This window comes from Rattus norvegicus, chromosome 7 (genome assembly GCF_021556685.1).
Source record: "Rattus norvegicus strain SHRSP/BbbUtx chromosome 7, alternate assembly SHRSP_T2T, whole genome shotgun sequence".
Taxonomy (NCBI): Eukaryota; Metazoa; Chordata; class Mammalia; order Rodentia; family Muridae; genus Rattus; species Rattus norvegicus.
In genome coordinates this window covers 80,172,716-80,197,946 of record NC_141540.1, presented here as the reverse complement: position 1 = coordinate 80,197,946, position 25,231 = coordinate 80,172,716, and the positions used below count along the sequence as shown (strand labels likewise).

At 35.6% G+C, this 25,231-nt stretch overlaps 1 protein-coding gene across 50 annotated transcripts in view; it reads right to left on the bottom strand.

Moving 5' to 3' along the window:
- The window catches only part of Rims2 (regulating synaptic membrane exocytosis 2), a 520,587-nt gene that overhangs the window by 245,868 nt on the left and 249,488 nt on the right, over positions 1–25,231 (bottom strand). For 26 of the 50 annotated variants that reach the window (XM_087555408.1, XM_087555406.1, XM_087555417.1 and 23 more), the window contains 3 exons: positions 16,023–16,948; positions 2,090–2,298; positions 405–524 (listed from right to left, as the gene is read on the bottom strand). In XM_087555408.1, the coding sequence (XP_087411534.1) occupies positions 405–524; positions 2,090–2,298; positions 16,023–16,948 (1,255 nt within the window). 50 annotated transcript variants of the gene reach the window in all.

Sequence of the window (25,231 nt, the reverse complement as noted above, 5' to 3'; positions counted from 1 at the left end):
TGTATAAAGGCCAGAGAACAACCTTTAGTATCCTAAATCAACAATGAGCTGAAGCTTGCCAGGTAGATTAGGCTGGCAAGGCAGTAAGTACAAGAAATCTGACCATCTCAGCCTCCTGTTTTAGGATTACATGGGCTCATCACCTCATCTGCCTTTATTTGTGGAGTCTGAGGATTGGAATCAGGGCCTCTTGCTTGCAAGGTAATCACTTTACCTTCTATCCTGGAAACTTCCTAAAAATACTTGGAAAATAATTTTGCAGGAACAGTTGATAGTATTTTAGAATTCTTGAAAATAGAAATACGATATCTCCTAAATTTGCATTGGTAGAAAGAGCTATATTTGTTCTGTTGATAAATCTGTAAAGTAATATAGAGCCAAACTCCAAAAAGTTTATTACATACCTTTAAGCCCAGCATTGCTCCTGAATCTCGAGGTACACTCCCATCTTTTAAACGCTTATTTAATAAAATACGACCAATTAGGCGATCTCCATCTTTGGATGGCTGCCAGGTCACAGGGTGCTGACATACAATATCAACAATAAGAAAAATTAATTTTGTGACAAATTACCATGCTTGAACAGTATATCTAAACTTCAGAATTCTAAAGTATTATGATTACACAAACCAGTTTACATTCCAAATTACAAACTTGAGAGTTTACTGCATTAGCTTTATAACCCCAATTTTAAGAATTCAAGGTTTTCTTTTAAATTCAACCATAGCAAATCCTCAGTTATCTACCACAATACTAAGACATAACAGCTCTGAAACTTTCTTTACAATGTGATAGCTCAACTTGCTGAGGACTAAAACCTCACAGTCATAAAAGATAGAGACAGTAAAAACCTACTTGGTTGATCTCATTAAAAAGTAACAATTTCTCCTGCAAACACTTTTGAAAAGTTTTGAAATATTCTTGCCATAGTAAAAGTTAAAGGGGGGACCATTAAAACATGAAATCTAAACTCATAATAAAGATGAAAATTTCAAAACTACATAAACCTCCACTACCTTTCCAACTGAATTTGCATAGCAGAAACAGGATACCTCAGAGATGAACAGACTATGTTTCTCACGTCATAAAATTCCATTGATTTTCTTACTAGGGTTTTGCTGCATAGCCCAGACTGTGCTCTGACTCACTGTGTAGTCTATTCCAGTCTGTAAGGACTCACCTGCCTTGGCAGCAATGACATAAAGGCACCACACCTGGCAAAAAGTTTACTGGTTGCTCTAGACTTTTTATCTATTCATCAAATTTTTTAATAGGTAATTCAAAAACAATTCTAGGTAAATAACATTACCACATTATTTCTTTCTTGGGCTCAGAATTATGTTTTATAAATGACAATCCATTTCATTATGAATAATATGACAAGCCACAATGTAAGTGATTTGTGTAATCATAGTAATTCCATGGTTACCTAAAAGTAGCATGCATAACTCCATGCAAAATTTAGCAGGCAAAAGACAAATTCCAGGCAACCACATGTATATGGTAAAAGATTATTTTTTGCTATACTAAAGGCAAGTAAAATAATAAATGTCAAAGCAGATGGTAATGGATCTACTACTAGCTAACAGTACATTAGAATGCCATGGCAATGAAACAAAAGAACAAAAGGACAGTGAAAGGGAAAAAAGAAAAACAACATTTCTGTGCACAGACCCAATCATCTCCCTTTTGCCTGGGATTCAGACTACTAATAATTTGATTTTTCATCCCAAGGAAAATATATATAAGTATTAAAATAAGCCAATCCAAAAATATTCATTTATTGTTTATAACAACATTGCAAAATTCTCTTATTCAACTGTATGCAAAACATTCCTTTGTTCCTAAGGCTTATTTTCATTTCCTTAGTTTTGGGTATGCTGTCAATCAACAAGAACCGCAAAGCAAGCAAAAGGCTTTTTGGCTTAGTTGTTTAGTTGTTTTGTTTTTCTTTTCTGCACCTTAAGAGAATGCTACATTGACTCTTGAAATGCCCTGTCCTTTTATTATGTCCTGTTGTAATGAGTGACGGAGAGCAAACAGAGAAGACCACATGAGCAGGTTGGAAGGCAGGCTGCAGTCTCGGTACCTCATCACTATGGCTACGCTCCTCGTTAAGAGTTGTGCTACTACAGGTGTCTACCCCAGAGTCCTTAGTCTGAGGCTCAGACCATTCCAAATCCTCGTCCAAAGAGTGGCCACCAGAGTACATCACTTTCTTTTGTCTCTCAGACCTGGTGTTAGAGTCCGACCAAACTGCCTGCTCACTAGTTTTTCTTTTTCCCTTTTGACTGTCCCCTACAAGTGTGAGATAAAACAAAAGATACAAAAAAGAAAACATGCAAAGGCGTAAATAAAAAAGGAGAGTGAGATGATAACGGGAACTAAGTTGTAAGGCCCCACACGTCTCACCAAAGACATTGGGGATGCCTCACTGCTATGCCAAGACGCATGCTCCAACCAGCTGTACTCCATGTCTCCTGGGACCGGGCAGGCAAGAGTGCAATCAAGGAGACAATGGGAAAGGACAGACAGAGAAGTTATAAACATTTTAAACTGTGGGGTCCTGTCTGCTTTCAAGAGCTTTATCTGTAGTACTCATTAGATACCAGGAAAAAGCTATGATTTCAAATAGAATTCATAAAATGCAAAATACAAGGCTTCTGTAGTCTAGACAGGTGTACAGAACAAAAGCCCTGCCCGAGTTTTTTAAAAAAAAAAACAGAATATTTTTGTGAACAATAAGCAAAAGTAGAAATAAAAATGGTTGGATGTATTGATTAAGTAAAAAATGGATCCACTACGTCTGGTTTTGAGCTAATTCGTTTCTCCATGCTGGTCTAAAGCCATGAGATTTTTCCTTAAAACAACTGGTGAACATTTGAAAATTAAGCTGTAACTCAGCAGTAACTACCACCTTAAAGCCAAATAATTAAACAATGTGCCTGGAATGAAATAGATAATCTTCATAATTATGACACCTCCTCACATTTTAAGTGGTTAAAAAAATAACACAACAAATTTTCTGCGAGAATGACCAAAAGTATCGTTCTATTTTCATCAGAAGAAAGGAAGAATGAAAACAATTAATTTTACTAATATAACGAATTATTTAATATTTCACTAACCCAGTTTATCTTTTAAGAAATTACACTGCTACAGCTTTGGTAGACAATTTACATGATAGCAACTTGCACATATTTTAAACACTATTATTGTTTTCATTCATTTAAAAATATTTACAGAATATCTTGCATTTTTTCTCTATTGTGCTCAGTACTAATGTAGAGGGCAACACAGAAACAAGTTTACAAAGTGTGGGAAGAGACATGGCAAATGAGTGTGTCAGAGGAGAGAACAAAATACTGTAGGAAAACATGAACCCTAACTTGATTTGAGAGTCACCAAATAGCTCCACAGTAATGATGTCTGAGATGGGAACTCAAAAGGTGTGAAGGTGGTCAAGTAAGGAGACAGAGATAGACATAAAGAAAAGAAAAGAACATTCTAGTTAGATAGATACTTTTAAAAAAAATCATCACCATCACCATCACCACCATCACCACCAACAACAAAAGTAAGGCGGGGGGCACTACTAAGCTAAGCAAAAGGAACGGGGAAGACAGTGCTGTGTGGGAACGGCTGTGCCTCCCAGCAGAGCCTACATGGATCCTTTCAGTCCATGTTAAAGGTTATCTTCTTCAAACATTCAGTGGAACATGACAGAACCTGACTTACTTTCAAAAGCTGAATCTAAATTCTATAATCTGGGTTACAAGATACCAAAGCTAAAGGTGTCTTCAGTAACCAACAGGAAAGACAGAGGTGACTGTAACCTACACAAGGTAATGACATTAGCTAACACAAGGAAAAAGAGAACTGTGAAATTTCACTGTCAATGTAATGAATAGTCAAGGTTAACATCCAGACTTCTGCCTAAAGCGACTGAATAGAGAAAGACAACTTTTGAGATGACAAAATATAGAGGAAGAAGTTTTTTGTTAGAGAAGTTATGGTAGTAAGTTATTTTATAGACTCTGATACATCATTGACTACAAACTTCATAGCAAAATGATTTTTAAACATGTATATTGGAATTTTTGAACATATTAAAAAGTGGTTGACCTGTATGTATTTGAAGGTCTATTACGTTATTCAAATGGGAATATCAGTACCCTGAAGACATTTAAAGTACCCTGAAAAGCAGCTGCAAAGTCTGAAAACACATTAGAAATCATGCATTGGGTACCACTCTAGATCCAGTAAATCAAAAACAAATAATGAGGCCTAGAAATCCATTTTAACAGTTTTTCCAAGCAATTATGTTACAATGTTTTGACATGGTAATGTGATGCTGTAGGCTACAGATGTGTTGGAGTACATTCATAGCTATCTGAGAACACACACAGAGACTGAAGACAATTATCTCTAAAACTTTGTTTGTAAAAACAAATAGAAGCAACTGTATTATCTAATACACACAGAATACAATGAGTAGGAAGAACCTCAGTCTTTACTCGTAGGGCAGAAAGGTGCTCAAATAATTATAAATGCAGATAAAAATTAAAACTCCAGAAGTGCACACTGACAGACAAGGAATATAAGCAGTCTGTTGTATATTTATGCCCCCTGCATGGGACTCACAAGAGCTTTAAACGGTTTACACATTAGAAAATGTGCTATTTTCTTAGGATACACAATAGTTCCATAAGAGAGCATCTATGTTTCTTGACTAAATATTTAAGTCTATATACATCAAAAGCCATGAACATTAGAGAATCCATCCAGTTCACAAGCTCTCTTTTCCCTGACGTCAAACTACATGATGATCAGAAATCAGGCCTGTACTCTACCTTTAAACTGTTTGAAAACAAAGTAAAAACATCCTATTCAGGAGAAATCGGGGTGAAAGAGAACAACATGGCAGACACTGAATACCACTGGTTACAGGAGTAAAAACTAATGACAGTTTGAAAATTAAATAAACACTGACCACCAAACATATAGAAAAATATTTAACCTATTACAAATAGTGTACACACTAGTAATCACTGTTTAATATTAACTCTTATGTGACTCCAAAGGGCAAAACTAGGGTAATCCGCTATGCTTCATATAACACTATGAAAGCACATTCATGGGCCTAGAGCAAGAACTGTTAAGAGACACACAGTAACCAAATGGACAGTTTTACCTGGAAACACCTTAAATGTAACAACACTGCAGCCTGGGAAGGAGAGAGCAATGACACCATGTCTTTGAGTTTACAAGAAAAATCATCACTCAATCTGACAAACAGAAATAGACTAAAGAATTATAGAAGAGCAGGTCTGAGAGACAGCAATAACAGATACTCAGTCGTAGTGATAGCAGGAAAAGAAAATGTGGGTGAGCTGAAGAAGTCCTAGAAGGTAAGAGCAGAAAAAAGCTAACCTAGGAAGATGGAATCCTAAGATTCAAGATGTTACATACATGTTTAAACTAGAAGAATACAAAACCTATACAAATATATAGCTTAAACAAACTAAAAAATAAAAAATTAAATATTATAAAATACCAAAAAAGTATAGAAACTAGAAAAGAATTATACTGAATGATAGCAAATGTTACATCAGAATGTTGGGAGGATACAGGGAGCTGAACAGTAGTTTTCAACTGCCAAATCAATGGGCAGAATCTGGGAACCCTGTGGTTGAATTAGGGAGAGGCTGGGAGAAACTGAGGAGAAGGGCGACCTTATAGGAAGACCAGCAGTCTCAACTGAAACAGACCTTTGAGATCTCTCAGACACTGAGCCACCAACCAGGCAGCACACACCAGCTGAGACACACCTGACACATATACAGCAGAGGACTGCCCAATCTGGCCTTAGTGAGAGAAGATGCACCTAACCCCCAAAAGATTGGAGGCCCCAGGGAGTGGGGAGGTGTGGTGGGGCGGGAGAGGGGTGGGGACATCCTTGTGACAGTTGGAAGAAGGAATGGGATGAGGAACTGTGGTAGGGCAGGTCAGGAGGGAGGGGGCAACTGGACTGTAAAATAAAATTAATAACAAAAAGAAAGTCAGCCTAGATTTTAAATATGATCAACTTATCCTTCAAGAATGAACAACATCCTCAGAGAAAAGGAGGCTGGGTGGATGTGTCATCAGCAGACCTAATCTACAAGAATGGCTAAAAGACTAGCTAAGGACACAGAAAGACAAGAAGCCTCAAATATTAAAAAGGAATAGGAAACATGGTAAGTAAAAATATGGATAAATACAATAAAATTTTGTTTTCTTGAGTTTTCTAAATCAGTTTAAATATTGGAGGTGCAATATTAATTTTTGATTTTTCAACACAAATACAAAAATATTTAAGAAGAGACAGATAAACATAAGAGTGAAATGTTTCTATATTTATCTCTAACTTGCTAACTAGCAATGCTAGTAGTATGTAAAATGTACACATGAAATATATTAGCTAAAGCGATCAATTAGAAAAGCCAAAAAAAAAAAAAAAAGAAAAGCCATCAAAGAGAAAAACTATAGAAAAGTCAAAATACAATCTTTTAAAAAATCTTCAAATAAGTCATGGAAATACAAGAAAAAATCGGAAACAAAAAAATAAAAAATAGAAAAATAAAAGAAAGTGAAAACAATACATTTAACTAGGGATATGGGAATGCTTAACAAAATAAACTCACTAAGGAAGAAATAGTCCATAACCAAGTACAGTTTGTGTCAGGAACACAGAGTATACTGAGGTGTTTGAAAAATCAATGTATATAAGTCAGAGAAGAAATCAAATGCCCAACAATTTATTTATTGATAGTGAAAACATATTCTTAAAGTTTAAGAATAATGAATAGATGGGAATTTGATCAAAGTAAAATACAATATGAAACTAAAAGCTAAGGTACTCAACAGCAAAGGCTGCTCTATAAATAGAAAAAAAATCAACAAAGAGAATATCGTTATTTATATCATTCCAACACTGAAATAACAAAAACATTCTAAAACAGCCGAACAAACTGACATGTAGACATCACAGGATGCTACCTAATAGTTACTTGAACAAGGAGATTGCTGAATGGGGCAGGGAGGAAACCATTAACATTTGACACATATTGAAAGGCATTCATGCTAGATGGAAAAAGGAATCTCAAAGCATCATGAAGAGAATGTTTTACGAATGAAGTCATACATCTGTTGTGTTTTGAAGTCGTCTTAGTGGTCAGCACAGGTGTAAATATTTGGATTAATGTAATGTCTCTCTAAAGAGGCAGCATTACAGTAACCACTGCAGGACTATCAACCACAGTCCCAAATTGTTAGTGGAAAATTTCAAAAATAAAAATAGAATAAGTCTACGAGTTTTAAATTTCTGCTCTGAGTCATGGGACAAATCAGTGATTAGTGAGAGACACTGCATTACATATATTACAGAATAATTGGCATATCATTTTATTATTAGTTGTGATAATTACTAATCTCTTGTTTTGCTAAATTTATATATTTTCTCTATAGATATACATATAAATGGTGTAATATAGAGTTAGGTACTGTCTATGGGTACAGGACTCCATCCACTAGGACTTTTGGACCTATCCATGAGAGGTAATGAGGAAGGTACTTCAGACACAGTGCTTCGCCGTCTGTTTCTTCCTTTGGATAGAAGTTGTCAACGCTGGAGGACACTAGTGCAGGGCACACGTGCTCTCAGTGTTCTATGCTAACAACTTCTTCTATGTCGATGGTTACTTCAGTGGAAAAGTTAAGCTAAGATTTTGCTTTCTTTTAGACAGCCATCACCCCGCTGCAGGAAGTACTTGATGAAATGATACAGTGTTTGGCCACAGGCTGAGGAGAAGATGGGTAGTTTGGTTAGGAAGTTACACTGACAGCATAGCACATTCCAAATCAGTATGATAGCCAATTATTCTGTTAGTGCACAATAACTGAGCTATGAGTAATCAAAAAATTGAAACCTTAGACCAAGATGTTTTCATTATTTACCTTTCTAGAAAATACAAGCTAGCCAATTGTATTTTAAACATTGAAAGAAAAGTGTGATTATCTTACTTGCAATGATTTTTCTTATAATCATTAAATTATGGCAGGAGCTTATTAAAAATATTGTATGATTGCTTGTAATTAGGTTAACAAAATTCTTAAATGTAAGTTATGTATTGCACTATGGCATTCTTTAACTGCATTATTTTTAAAATAATAATGCTACAGAATTATAGCACGTTATGCCAGGATTTCATATTGGAGCTAGAATACCTATAGTAAAGTATTCTGATTAACTAATGATATGATTCTGCCCTTTAGTTTTGTGGTTCAGCAAATCACTTAACACACTGGGTCTCATTTTCTCATTTGTCTGAAAAGAAATTAATTTTACATCATGCTGATTGTTGAGAGGTTGAAATAGGGTAATAATCATAAACATTCATTGAAAACTATAATTCTACCGATATTGATGGTATTATCTTTCTCATGAAACAAAGTCAGCATGCCCTCTCTTCCACCTTAGTTCTCATATTAGTAGTTTATTCCCTTTAATTTCTTAGGATAAATAATGGAATCTCCCAATAATGGTCCATACAACTTAGGTTTCACAAAATATTTATGGGCTCCATTAATTTAAAAGGTCCCAGGTAAGAAAGTATTGGAAAGCTCTAAACTGAATGGGTTTAATGGGTTTCTTGATTGCAGAGTTGAATTCCTTCTTCCTTCAGGTAGCAATGACAATATGCCTTGCTAGAAGGTCACAAAACATGATTTTCATACAGTGAACTAAACCCATAAGCCTTCTGATGATGTGTCCCAAGCACAGTACTTTGAGAATTAATGCTAAAACTTTTCTGTAGAATCAAGTTAGCATACAAGGAAACTCCCACATAAACCAAGTAATAATCAGTTCTCTGCAGGAGATATTATAAACAGACTTGGTTTCCAAACGCTATCCCATGGTACTGCGTCCAGGCTACTGGGCATGGGAAGACGAATGACTATAATTGGCTTTGATCTTCCCTACTCCATGGTCTTCCACTCTGCATGGGACTGTGGTTTGCTCCTAAGGTGGCATGGTGTCACTGTGTCATCAAGCTGCTACTGAAGTTGCTTGTAGCTGTGCGCTTTCTTTGCTGGCTTTCTAAGTAAGCACCTGTGAAGGAGATCCTATTCGGAAGGAAGGACCTGCAAGCCGCTTGTGGACATCTCATCGATGGTTAACAACAATGGCCAATGCATCACACACCATTCGAATGGAAAAACAATACCCATTAAATGATGGCAGACATTCAATGTCAAGAAGAATATTGGGTGGGGGCTGGAGAGATGGCTCAGCAGTTAAGAGCACTGGCTGCTCTTCCAGAGCTCCCTCATGATTTTCAAAACTGTCCGTAACTCCGGTTCCAGAAAATCCATGCCCTTCCTTACTTTCTGCATTTACCAAACATGCATGTGTTGCACAGACATAACACCAGAAACACAGCAATACACAGAAGTCACATTTTAAAGGGACAGACATAACACCAGGTAAACACCAATGCACATAAAGTCACATTTTTAAAGGGATTTTCATAATAGATATTGGGCTTGATTTCAAATTCCTTTTTAAAGTGTGATACAATAATTTCATAACTCTGCCTAATAAAAGAGCAGCATAATGGTGTATGTGTGTCTTCAGTATGACTGAATCTACTCAAAAGTGAAAGTCCTGAATTAACATTACAACTGATATAAGTACTTAGCATAAAATTATTTGCCAACAAAACTAACACACATGGCAATAAGTCTTTGACTTCTAAAAGTATCTCTCTTGCATAGGTCTTTAGAAAAAAGCTGTCTGGAAATTGGAAAAGTCTCATTATTAAAACATCCACCAAGAGTTTTGAGTCTACATGGTTGAGACACATTTATATGCTTAACTATCTCAAGTATCATAAAGTAATGCTTTCTTTAATTTATTAATATAGACTAACCTTTTAGTAGCCGGGGTTTTAAGAATATATAGTCAACCCAATAAAGACTTTAAAAACTGTGAGATTATACAAGAGGATAAATTTCACAATTGAAAATGAGGCCTTAACTGAGACTAATATAAAGTTAACACCTTTTGTATTTGGTTTGTATGTTTAAAAACACTTGCTTGTTTATGAAAGACCTGGTCTCCAAAATATAAAATCTTTCCACCTTTATTAACATTACTCTAAATAAAAGGTAAAGTATATTTTGCTTAGTTTTAAAACCCTAATAAATAAAACAAGCATTTTACAATTTATGGTTTAGGAAACTACCATTGGCATGAGTTACAAATTTTGCTAACCTAGTATATACTCAAAATTTTCTTCAAGTAAACCAAATGAAGGTGTTTAATAAACATCTAAAATCAGTAGCATTAAGTCCTGGAAAGAAAGCTAAACCAAACTGCAGCGAAATAAGTGCTTCGAAAAGTATCCCAGTGCAGTTAGAATGATTAATGATAAAACTATATAATGAGGTTCAAAATATTCCACACTATGATTAGGTTAAATTTAATAAAAAACAGTATAGCATCTACATCAACTAGCAGTCACACGAGTCCTAAACCTGGCTCTGGTATAAATGAGAGTGACAGGAAACCATGTCACCAAGTCAGTCACCAAGTCTTCACAGAGGGTTAGGGGACTGACAGTGATTCATGTGCGGAACAGCTCCTTGAATCTCTAGATTTCCATCACAAAAACCAACAACCAAGATTGGAAACACTTTTGATTGTGGCTGCAATGAGCACATATTGACATATGTCCTTGTCGTTATTCACCATAAAATTGTGTAACACTCTGTAAGTATATATACATTGTATGTTTCAAGATTTAAGAGGCACAGGATGATGTGCAGGGGTTATATGCAAATGCTGTCATTCTAGATTTAAAAAAAATAAGTATTTATATATTAAGGAATCTGAATGTGAGGGCGTCCTAGAACAATTCCTTGAAAAAAATCAAGGGATGATTATGTATGATCATTATACATGGTCAACTATAGAACATGCTTACACATATGCATACACAAAGTTATACAAACACATATAACAAACATGTTACTGAACCATGATCCTTATCTGTGAATTTACCTGGTATTTTCTGCTCTGCTCCATTTTTTCATTATTTAAAAAAAAAATATGTCTTAGTTGTGACCATGTCAATAAGGAGAATTGAGAAAGGGAAGTGGAAGACAGGCAATGGAGGTAGGGAATGGAGGTCTGGATTCTGCTCCAAAAAGGATATTTATAGCCATATTTCTAGTTGTCACTAGTGGCCTGGAGTGTGATTGGTACCTAGGAGGCAGACACTCAGGATGCTGTGAAACACTTCAGTGCATAAGACTGTCTCATAAAACACACAACTCTCTAGGACCAACAATTGATGGTGATGATTAAAGAAGGAAACAAAAATAACAAAAAGTAGATTATAGAGTTTATGAAAAAAATCAAACTTTAAAAACATTAAATGGGGAAATTCAGGGACACTATGGCAACAGCATTAAAGATTTATCTCAATTAGCTTGTAATTACTTAGATCAACACAAATAGGGCAGGTAATTAATTTAAAATTCTGTAAGGTACATATATCACATTAAACTAAAGTAAAAGATACGTGTTCTAAAACAAATGGTGCACAGAAAAATTAGAGTATAAAATCAATGACTACTGAAGTCTAGGTATCTAGGAATTTCATTGTTAATTTCTTGAGGTGAGAAAATGCTATTTACCTCTACATTCTCCACTGGATCCAATCCAACACCTTCTAAATAATAGGCACGGAAAAAGTTCTTGGCAGAAAAATGAGAAATAGATGCTTTACATTTACTGAGGCATTGAATTATAGCTCAAAATAAACCTCACCAAGTAAAACAATGTATCCCTCTTAAACAGCAATGGGGAGTTTTAACTCAGGGCAGATCCTGTAAGAGGTAAAGTCAACACAATCCACATAACCATAATTACGTATTTATCCCAAACAATGGAGAATCATCTTGTAGAATTATTGACTTCTACAGAACATTAAATAAGTAATCTAAAAATGATCAGAATACCTGCTACTTGTTAACTATCGTGTGTGTGTGTGTGTGTGTGTGTGTGTGTGTGTGTGTGTGTGTGTTTATATTGTTTCGTTTGGATTCTTCAGTAACCAGATTACAAAAAATATGCTATTATTAAGGACATAGACCTAAATGTCAACCGAGGCCAGAAGAAGGCATCGGATATTCTAGACCTGGATTTAAAAATAATTGTCAGTCACATCATGGATGCTGGGAACTGACTGAGATTGTCTGCAGGAACTGCTGGGCCATCTCTCCAGCCCCCACCTAGAGTGTTCTCAGAGGCAGAAGACGACTGTATGTATATTCAGTGAATGGCATACCCATGACTGAATCTCTTAAACTGAGAGAGATGTCCTTCCACTTAAACCTCCCTTTCACTTTTAAATAAACAACCACACGCAAGTTATTGCTAGCATCACAATAAAATATAAGCATATATAACAGTGATTATAAATGAGTGAAATTCTATGTATTCAAAATAGTGACAGCTAACCTATGCAGCAAATTAATGTCAAAAGCATCAATGCCCTAATAATGTCTCTAAGACATTATTAAATAAAGGAAAGGATGGAGGGAAGGATGGAGAGAAAGAAAGAAAAAGACCAGCCAAAAGGAAAGAATTAAAAAAAAATAAAGCTTGTTTTGAACTGAAAGTTGAGCCTTTATTATTAAAACAAGAATATCTTCTATGTAGCAGACACTCACATACTCAAGATTGAGATCAAGATTTCTGCAATGATGTAATATATTCATTGCCAGATACAAAAGTTTAAATTAGGCTACTTGGTCCAAATTTGCCTTGCAAACATCTGAGATCAGTTTAATTAGAAAATCAGAACAGAAAGCAAAGACAGTATCAAAGCTAACTATGACATAAAACACTTTCTTTGGAATTATTTATGCCAGACAAAACAAAAGGATGATTATCTTTGAAATTTTTATTGATCTTCATCAGAACAATATCCCAAAAATGTGTATGTTCAGAGGCTGCTGATAAGATTACTTTAATTATGAGGGAAATGCCATGCACTAGTTAAACACCGAGAATGGCTATGAGTTAGAAGGTTGAGTTGTGTTTATGAATCTCTTCTATATTGAAAATCTTTTCACGAATAAAAATGTTACCATAATGATGCAAAGTTAAGACAGGAGACAAGAGTCCTCTCTGCAACCTCCAGTTCCACAGGTACCCTTTCTTCTTGCTACTCCATTACTACTGAGGAAATACCAAGCAGATAGGATACAAGACAGGACACAAGAGTCCTCTCTGAAACCCTGTCTCAACAGCTACCCTGTCTTCTTGCTACTCTATTACTAATGAGTTACTGGGGAACTATCCAGCAGGAAAACTTACAATTTTATATTTCCTCCTCTGTATTTGAAAGTATGATGTGCCTAAGGAGTGTATATTAGCAAAAACTGATCTTTGTAAAACAAATTCTTAGATAGACAACAAGTAGAACCTTGTAAAAGTGTGGGCACTAGAGATCAAGTTAGAGAAAAATGTGCATATGAGTGACACATAGCTTCTTTTTACATGAGATGCATGCTGTACTTGTTTATTATGTGTAAATTTAACAAACACAAAAATGTATGGGAGTTTTTAATGTCATTAATTTAGACATTGTCATTAAATGTCAAAAATACCACTACAAGGCTACCGCATAGAAATCTTTCAGGGATTACAATGATACACACTATGAGTTTGATAAAAATATATTCTTGTTCAGTAAATGAAGGCATTATTTTAGCAAAGGATACATAAATAATCTAGCAGATGTAATATGAAACAAAACACCTAAAATTACTATTAGTTTTGATCTATTAGTATCATAATATACCCCACCAAAATTTAAAATATTACCATTATTAAATATGCTTAAAGAATTTCTTTAAAAAAATAAAATTTCTACATGTTCTTTAAAAACTGACAGAGATCTACAGTTCTCTTTTAGAAGTTATATTTCTATTAACTCCATATTCTCTTAGTTCACAACTGGAAGTAAAAATTATGAAATAAGGTTCTAAGTTAATATTTTCATTACAGGTGCATCCCCTGACCCATTTACTTAAAATTTTATGTCTTCTTTTTGTGCAGTGGTGCCATTAGATATTATTTTTCATGACTTTTTAAATGCACCATATTAAATTCCGCTAATTACTATTAAGTTTGCTGTCAATCCACACTTCAATTATTTTTATTTTGTTAGCATATGGTCAAATGAATTACCCCTCAGGATTCTTAGCTATTGTTTTGATAGCTATTAACTTTATAAAATCAGGTATTGTAAGAATCCTGGTGATGCTATGTCCATTACTAACTTTATTACACTGTGCGGCACATTTCATTCAGTCTTCCTATATAGGAATACAAAATAAACTCTATTCCTATTTTCTTTTGTTGTGAGGAAACTTTATCATTTTTCCTGCAAGTACCATCATGTCCTAATAATATTTTTAAATTCCATTATTCTGGGTTTTATTTAGGGATAATTTCTGGTTTGTGTTTTCTATTAAATACATATGCTATAGAATAATTCTCTATATTAACCTTAATCTTCCTGAATGCCTCTGCTTATTATTGTTGGTTGTTATAAAAAGAGAAAAGACTGCCTGCCAAACATGGCAAACTGGGAGAGAGGAGAGCCAGGGGCTGACATGAAGAATTCATGTCAAATACTCACCATTCTGATATACTTGACCATATAACAAAATAAATTCCGGAAAAAAACAAAAAGTTAATGGTTAAAAATAATTTTAAAAAGAGAATATATAGCTAATTATTTAATAGATTTGGAGATGAATAAGAAAGTATCCAAGGATGGGCATAATGAGAATAAAAGTTAACAAAGAAAACTGTAGCTGTACGAAGCATGCTATTCTCAAATGACCAAAAAATTAATAGACAAGCATTTAGATAGAAAATAAATGTAATGAAATAACAGTTAAATGAGACAAAATCCTATTTTCAAAACAATTTATAAAGTGATGAGAGAAAATACTAAGTATTCAGAAGGAAATGAACAGAAAGAATAAAGGGATGGAGGGTGGATGCCTCGTGGGAGATACTGAATGTCACACATTCACACCACAGTAAGACTATGCAACATTCAGAGGACGAGAGACAGTATTTGTGGCCTTTTCAATAAACAAAAGATTGGTGCTATGAAATAAAAAGCACAAGCATTCCTGATAAGAGTGGGGAAATGTTATGAACCTTTCTAGAAAGCAACTCTAAAATATGAACTAAAGCTATAAAACTCCAAACTTCAACATACTCACATATACACAATTAGATATGTAGGCAAAAATTATACATAAAGAATAAGCATGTAAAAAATTTCTATACCTCAAAGAAGTATTTAGTTAATGATATATTCCTATCATAGAACAACAGTGCAGTCACATTTCTAAAGAATATCAAATGACTTAAAAGTAAACTTACAATGATAGCAAATGAAAAGAGATACAGTTATGGACAGAGTGATATTAAATTTATACATCTGAAAACTCTACATTGAGAGGAAGGGTCGAAGGCTACATTTAACAGCGGTTCTTTCTCAGGAAAGAGACACAGTGGGATTTCGTTCTTTCAAATTCCTATTCAAATGTTCTATTTAAACACATTCCTAGTTTTACAGAGAAATGTAAAAATTACTATTTTTAAAACTAGAACTATTAACTATGTGTAAATATACTATGCCATGTAAGAATGCAGGAAACCGCAGTAAGAAAAACAAGAAAGAATTTTTTAAAATATTGGGTTTTTTATACAAAGATAAAAAAGTTTTGTAATATAGAATTTTTCTAACATGGCCAACACCTTTAAAATATTTGCAATACAATACAAGAGGAAGCAGCTAGTCAGTGACCGCTGAGAAGTTTATGACAGAAAGAAGCCCTTGCAAGGTCAGCCCAATGGACCTTTTGGCCAGAGAGCTTACCTTTCTCACTCACGCTCTCGCTTTCAATCTCCACGTCATCACAGCTTGTATACTCAGGCGTGGATGCCAACTCCTCCTCTGAGCTGCTCAGTGAAACCTGGCGCATTTTACCTCCTTTCTTGGATTTATGAGGCCTTGGTGGGGGCGGCCTCACTGACTCAGACTGGTCTGAACTCAAAGAATCATTCCTCAACATTGTTTCCATTTTTTCTCGCTTCGTTTTCCTTACAGCAGAGCTGGGATCTAAGTGGTGTTGTTTCCGTAGGGAGTCGGCACGCCTCAGCTCTGGTCTATCGAGCGGTATAGGGCTCCTGCGAGGGGTAGGAGGACTATGATTTGTGGTCCTTTGTGGATAAGAACTTTGTCCCTGAGCTTCTCGAGTTCTTTCCATTGAATACGATCGCTGGTTTTCCATTGCAGCTCTACGTTCAGATACAGATCTTTGCCTTGATGGTCTATCCATCCTTAGCAGAGAAATCCTGGAATCTTCTAGTTCAGCATTTGCCAAAGAAACATCACTGTGCCTTCTCTCGTGTCGTGCCCGGGACACTTCAGCGTGGATCCGCATTTGCTCTTCATAGGGTTGTGGCTTTACCGGATACCGGGCCAAATTTGGATCACTTCTGTAGCGTGCCTGGTACTCCTCCTCTCTCCTTTGTCTTTCATATTCATCTCTGCTCTCCACATCTTCGTCGTCTACAATATACTCTTTGGAATGTCTATGGCCTCTCCTGTTAGAATCCCTATAATTTAAATGATCAGGTTCTTCATAAAATTGAGGTTCACGTTGAGATCGTCTATCAGCATAATCTGATGGAGATCTAGGCATTGTGCTATCTGAAGGAACATACTGTGAATATTCCTCTCTTTCTTCACTTTGGTCGTATCTTCGATTTTGATCCCTGGACACTGACGGACTTCTTTTTCTAGAAACCAAATAAAAAGACTATGAGAAGACATTTTTAAAAATTAGACTTCACTGATGCAGTCACATGGATGGATGAATCCAGGTAGATCTTTAGGTCTTCTTTCCCATGAAAGGTATAGCTTAAAAATATTAAAATATAGAGATTGTTATACAACACCTGTGAGTACACACATAATTTACATAACTCATAAACATATATGCTGTATACTGTTCAATTTACTTTTGACATTATTTTTATACAAATGACTAAAAAAATAGTAAGAGCACTGTACTGTAGTTACTGGATCAGAACTTCTCAGTGACAGTTACTGCAGTGTGACAAAATTCTAATCTTGGACATCTGCATTTCAAATAAGAGATGTGGATTATACACCTTGACTCAGATTGGTCTAGCAAACATATATTGGGTAAGTACTAATGTTGAGCACTGGATTTTAGATAAGAAACTCATAAAGGAATAAAAGATTGTCCCTGTTAAGAAGCTGAAACCAAACCCTTTTCCAGTTTCTCAGGAACTGAGGAACTACAATCTTATAACATTGATACCAAAACTTCATCAAGTTAATTTGTTTAAATAAAAGGGTTTCCAGTAGAATATTTAAAATCACACTTACTATTATAGAATTATTTAAAAAGACAATTTTACTCCTGTCTTGGACAAACAACATAAAAATTTTGAAAATAGGTATAAAGTAAAGATAGTGAGTCTTCTTTCTTTCTTTTTTCTTTTTTTTCTTTTTTTCAGAGCTGGGGACTGAACCCAGGGCCTTGTGCTTGCTAGGCAAGCACTCTACCACTGAGCTAAATCCCCAACCCCGATAGTGAGTCTTCTTAACAGACGACTTTTACAACAAACAGCAAGTAAGACAACCAGCAATTGCTTTGTTGTAAAGATGATGTGATATGCTGGAAGCACTAAAGCAGACATGCATGCTAATTCCTATCAGAACAAGTAAAAGTGAAACAGTGGTTGAAAACTTAAGTTGAAAGGACAAGTGACCCTGGTGGTTAAAATAAACCTTGAAGAACGGTACACTTCAGTATGTTCAAACTCTACCAGAAGCCAGAGAACATTCCACTATAAGACTTTAGAAAATAAATTGTGACAAGAAAATAACTACCAAGTACATTATGAACTATTTCACACATACTTATATTGGCTTTAGATCGACTTACTCACTTCTCACTATTAACCCAAACACATCAGAATTCTTTTTCTCATTTACCATATTAAAGTAGTCTTAACAGGAACCCATTAATAAAAATCCCGTTTGAAAGATCCTATATCCTACTTACCAAGTAGCAGTTCTGTCATTGCCAAGAATTTCTAATAGGGTTGAATAACTATCCTGTCTATTTGTAAATATTCTTCATGTGCAATGCACCAGATGTTCCATTATAAATGCTCATATGAATATGCAAAATATTTGAGTAAGAAAACCTATCACTACCTATTTAAAACCTCTGCAAAATCATGGTGATTGATGAGAAAATGCCAAAAAGTAAACTTTTTTCAAATGTTACCGTTCTAATATCTAATATTCACTTCAGTTTATATATTGCTTATTAATTCTTCTTGCTTTTACTATACTTCTTGTTGGCTATACTGAACATAATTTACCTACTAACCATCAAACTTTTGAAAATACAACAGTAGATATTTGAAAATATTTATAAGGAATATGAGAGTAGACATGAATAGATAAATCTTAATATTTGTATATTTTTACCTCTTAATGTTATATGACACTTTAAGAATCTCAATGACACTGAAAATCATTTTATACATTTGAATTTTGCATTACTACAATTTACCACTAGCTCTTTATTCTAGTAAAAATTCTTATAATAAAGATAACTTAAAAACCGTCATGTTAAAAACAAATATATATTGAACCACATAAACAAAAAACAGAAAAGCACCTTCTTTTGGCATTTAGTAACTGCTACTTTAAGAATAAAAGACTATATAGGTGGCACTCAAAGATTTAAAAATCTGAAAAGATAGTTTTATCTCTTTAAATGCTTTGTGAAAAATGGACACTGCAAAACTAAATGAAAAAAATAATTCATATTCATAATAAATTATTTAATGCTAACTATATAGTTTAGATATAATTTTGCACCTAAAGTAAAAAAAAAAAACCAAAAGCTTATAAACATTAGGAATTTAAACAAAGTATATGATCATATGGAACATGCAAAATGCACATACCGTTCCTACACTTACAAGCTTAGCAAAGCAAAAAATACTTGTAAAAAGCATAACAATATTTTTACATATAACAATTAATATTTAGTATTTTTATTTTTACCTTTGTTCAACCAATGCACATCTGTCGAGCATGAAGCATCACACGGATGAAAATCCATCAACATTATGCCAGGCAGTGCTCTCTCTTAATCCTTCTAACCCTAGCAAAATCATAGGAGCCATCCCTAATCACATGACCTGAAAGGCTCTCTCCGCTTGTAACCATTTCATTACAAAACTCAGCGGCTGGAAGTTACACATAACACAGCATCCATTCAAGTAGGAACCACATATATTTTAGTGACAGACCTGTTAAGGCATGGCTATTTTTAATATTGTTACTGCGCGGCTGTCTACCGCTCCAGGTCAAGTAAGAATGTACTCTAAGAAGGATTATGGTACTTAGCTGATTAGGGCCCCACAACACTGAAACGAGCACAATCCGGATACAAGGCATTTCTGGACACTATAGTTAGGAGTGCCAGCTTTCTAAAACACTTTCCCCTATATAAACCACACATTTAAAAATGACTATTCGATATCATAATTGATTAGTAATTCTGCTGTTCAGCTCTTGTCAAAAAACATATAGCAGTCCCTTTCTGTAACTTCTCAAGATTTAAGTAAATTTTTAATACAAAAGGACAAAGTTTCTCCCGAGGTTAAAAAAGAAACAGGTACAGTAGAAATTTGTTGTTTTTTTTTTTAAATGTGCTCCATAAAGAGCTTGGTTAGATTCAATTCTCCTCATTTAATATATAATTTCAGCATCTCCATCTCATTGCTTGGAATCTGTCACTCCCCCAAAAAGATAAAAACAGCAGTTTTAAAACCCAATTATAATCAAACCCACAAAAGTTTTTTGAAAACCTGTATCTAACTCATTTCAAATAATTTATATAAGAATGAATATGTATTCCTATATTCATATATGTTCATAATATGTTCATATGTAATATACTTTATATATATATATGAATGAGCTAATTTTTGAGGTATGAGCAGAGAGACAGCAAACAATATTATACTATGTTTTTGTCTCCCAGTCACCATATGTAAACAAGACTCTACAGAATCAGTGGTAGTACAGTTCAATCAATTGTACATTATTGATCCACAAAATTGTTCAGGCTGTTTATTAGGTCTTAGAAGCTGTGGGGGAGTAGAGACAACAAAGTGATTCTCTCTCTCTCTCTCTCTCTCTCTCTCTCTCTCTCTCCTCTTTGGTTTTGGGTTTTGTTTGTTTGTTTGTTTTGTTTTGTGGGGGCAGGTTCTCTCTACATAACCCTGGGTGTCCAAGAACTCACTATGTAGACAAAACTGGAACTCATGGATATTCACCTGCCTCTACCAGATATTTACCTGCATCTACCTCCCTAGTGCTTGATATTAAGTATGTGCCACCAGACATACAGCAACAGTACCTACACCAAAGAGAAAACAAGATATTAATCATCTCACAACAAAGCCAAAAGGAGAGAATCATGTGCCCATAATGCCACACACAACAACAAACAATAGAAACTGTTATGCCCAGTCTGCAAGAACTTCAGGAGACTACCAGGGACCACAACTTTGATGTAAGCAAATGAGAGGCTTTTTATTTATTTGATTTATTTATGAGGGTTCCAACCTGGGCAGCAGGTTAGGAATGTGACACTCAAGTCTAGGGTCTTGGGGTTTATATAGAAAATGCACAATCTGGGGCTCTTGAGCCTTGGTGTTACATGACTTGATAAAGGGGTAAGGGAATGCTATCCTTCACACTGATAATGTTTGTTCAGACTGCAAGGAGGAACCATATATCTGGAAAGGGGCATCTTTGACCTGGGAAGGAATAACTTGTCCCATTAGCAGTGACCAGTGCATTCTTAATTGTTGTTATAAGTTGGTCACAGCTGTTGTATCTCTTTCCACTGCTGGGAACGCTTGGTTGTCTCTCCCATAGCTTAAGGGTGGGGGTCTTATCACCTCCAGGTCATTAATTTTCTGCTTTCTCCAAGGAGAGAAGCCAGCTGTGCTGGGAATGCGGGCTGCAAGGGGAAGTGCAGGGGTGGACAACTGCACTAGAGGGAGTGCTGGCTATACCAGGGTAGGGGTAGGGGTGGGCGTAGAGGTGGGGGTAGGGGTGGGGGTGAGGGAAGGGTGCTGCTGTTAAACTTAGTGCCAGGCTTTAAACCTGGGGGAGTGCTGGCTGCTTTTTGTCTCTTCAGAACTAACAATCATCTGTCTTTAATGTCTCTCAGTATCAATGGACTCAACTCACCTATAAAAAGACACAAGCTAACAGACTGGATACACAAACAAGCTGCATACAAGAAACACAGCTCAGTAACAAAGACAGACATGATCTCAGAGTAAAAGGATGGAAAAAGGTCTTCCAAGAAAATGGTCCCAAGAGGCAAGCTGGAGTTGCCATCGTAATATCCAATAAAATAGACTTTCAAACAAAAGTAATCAAGTAAGATGAGGAAGGATACTTCATACTCATCAAAAGAAAAATCTCAATTCTAAACATCTATGCCCCAAATGCAAGGGTACCCATATTCATAAAATAAACTTTACTAAAGCTCAAAGCACACATTAAACCCCACACAGTAATAGTGGGAGACTTCAACATCCCACTCTCACTAATGGGCAAGTCATTGAAACAAAAACTAAACAGAGACACGTGAAACTAATAGAGGTATGAACCAAACAGATTTAACCATTATCTACAGAACATTTCACCATAAAACAAAAGAGTATACCTTCTTCTCAGCATGTCATGGTATCATCTCCAAAGCATCAACAGATACAAGAAGATTGAAATAATCCCATGCACCCTATCAGATCACCATGGACTAAGGCTGGACTTCAATAACAACAAAATCAACATAAAAAACATGGAAAATTAACAACTCTCTACTCAATGAAAACTTGGTCAGGGAAGAAACAAAGAAGTTAAAGACTTCCTGGAATTCAACGAAAATAATGACACAGCATACAAACTTATGGGACACAAAGAAAGCAGTGCTAAGAGGAAAATTCATAGACTAAGCACCCTGGTAAAGAAACTGGAGAGATCCTACACTAGTAACTTCACAGCACACCTGAAAGCTGTAGAACAAAACGAAGCAAATAAACCAAAGAGGAGTAAACAGAAGGAAATAATCAAACTCAGGGCTGAAACCAACCAAACAGAAACAAAGAGAACAAGACAAAGAATCAACAAAACCAAAAAAAGGCTGGTTCTTTGCGAAAATAAACAAGATAAATAAACCCCCTAGCCAAACTAACTAAAGGGTCCAGAGACCGTATTTAAACTAACAAAATCAGAAATGAAAGGGAGACATAACAATAGAAATGGAGGAAATTAAAAAAAATCATCAGATCCTACTATAAAAGCCTAGACTCTGAACAAAACTGGAAAATCTGGGTGAAATGGATGATTTTTCTGGACAGAAGACACATACCAAGAGCAGGAAAACAATCTAAACAGTGCCACAACCACTAAAAAAAATAGAAGCAGTCTTTAAAAGTGTACCAGCGAAAAAAGTCCAGGATCAGGTAGCTTTACCATGGAATTCTACCAGACCTTCAATGAAGACCTGATACCAACACTCCTCAAACTATTCCATAAAATAGAAACAGAAGGAATATTATATACTTCATTCTCTGAAGCCACAATTATTCTTATACCCAAAGAACATAAAGACCCAACAAAGAAAGATAACTTCAGACCAATTTCACTTGTGAATATCAATGCAAAAATACTCAATAAAGTTCTTGGAAACTGAATCCAAGAATACATCAAAACCATCATTCACTATGATCAAGTAGGCTTCATTCCAGGGATGCAAGGTTGGTGAATTACGTTGATGGATTTACGTATATTGAACCATCCAGGCATCCCTAGGCTGAAGCCTACTTGATCATGATGGATGATCTTTTTCATGTGTTCTTGCGAAAATTTTATTGAGTATTTTTGCATCGAACTTCATAAGGAAAATTGATCTGAAGTGCTCTGCCTTTACTGGGTTTTTGTGTGGTTTACATATAAGTGTAATTGTGACTACATAGAACAAATTGGGTACTGTTCACTCTGTTTCTATTTTGTGAAATAGTTTGAAGAGTATTGGTATAAGGTCTTTGAAAGTCTGATAGAATTCTAAACTAAACCCATCTGGTCCTAGGCTTTTTTTGGTTGGGAGACTTTTAAAGACTGCTATTTATTTAGAAGTTATAGGACGTTTTGGATGGTTTATCTGACCCTAATTTAACTTTGGTATCTTGTATCTGTCTAGGAAATTGTCCATTTTCTCCAGATTTTCCACTTTTGTTGAGTATAGACTTTTGTAGTAGGATCTGATAATTTTTTTAATTTCCTCAGTTTCTGTGGTTATATCTGCCTTCCTTGGTGTGACTCTAACCAAGCAATTGAAAGATCTTTATGATAAAAACTTCAAGGCCCTGAAGAAAAAAATTGAAGATCTCAGAAGATGGAAAGATCTCCCATGCTCATGGATTGGCAGGATTAATATAGTAAAAACGGCCATCTGGCCAAAAGCAATCTACAGATTGAATGCAATCCCCATCAAAATTCCAACTCAATGTTTCATAGAGTTAAAAAGAGCAATTTGAAATTCATTTGGAATAACAAATAGAGAGACAGACAGGTAGATCAATGGAATTGAACTGAAGACCCAGAAATAAAATCCCACACCTATGGTCACTTGAACTTTGACAAAGGAGCTGAAACCATCCAGGGGAAGAAAGACAACATTATCAACAAATGTTGCTGGTGGTCAGTAGGTAGAAGAATGCAAATTGATCCATTCTTATTACATTGTACAAAGTTCAAGTCCAAGTGGATCAAGGGCCTCCACATAAAACCAGATACACTCAAACTAATAGAAGAGAAAGTGCCTGGAACACAAGGGCACAGGGGAAATTTTCCTGAACAGAACAGCAATGGCTTATGCTCTAAGATCAACAATAGATAAATAGGATCTCATAAAACTGCAAAGCTTCTGTAAGGCAAAGAACACGGCCAATAGGATAAAACAGCAACCAACAGTTTGGGAAAAAGATCACCAATCCTACGTCGATAGAGTGCTAATATCCAATATATACAAAGAACTCAAGAAGTTAGACTCCAGAGAATCAAATTACCCTATGAAAAATGGGCTACAAAACTAAACAAAGAATTCTCAGCTGAGGAATATTGAATGTCTGAGAAGCACCTGGGAGGAAAGAAAGAATTACGTACAAGTCTTAGACTTAATACTACCACAGATGTCATGGTAGAACCAAGGACCAAGTAAAGTCCCAAAGTCTATTCCCCTGGGCTGGCACCCGGAGGCTAACTCTGCAGAACTCTGATAGTCAAACAGCCGAGTACTTGCATCCATTACGATAGTTGTACTCAAATAAGGAAACAGGAATCCACAAGCTACCAAGAGGGAGAACATGAAAGGTAAGAGTTGATCTTGTCTTAGAGGCTGTTGCTGAGCCTAAAGAAGTAAGACAGAACACCAGAAACAAAGACCTGTCCCAGTGTCAAGGCTACAGTTTTCGGATACAGCCTCTACATCTATTCAGACAGAGGCATGTGAACCAGTGAGAAACACAAGACTGCCACCCTTCAGGCGGCTTTGGAAACCCTTTCACAGAAGTATGGAGGTTCCTATAGCCAGACGTGACGTAAACGCAACAGCTTCGATAGCTAAAGGACTATCTCTACCACAAATTCCCAAAACTCAGGCAACACAGCTGTTACTATAAAGGACACCTGGCATGGTAATACCCCCAGAACCAAGCAGTCTCAAATTTCTGCCTGTATTTCAACTAGCTGTACTATGGGCCACAGTGCAACCCTGTACTAGAAACTGTTAGATTCAATCCATCTTAGCATGATTTTTGGTGGCCCTGGGACTGCCTACTCTAACAATATTCCAACACTACTCATCACAGTACAGCTCAAGTCTCCGTCCACCAGAAGTATCAAAGGATAGTAATCACACAACTTTGCCCTGGAACTCAGCA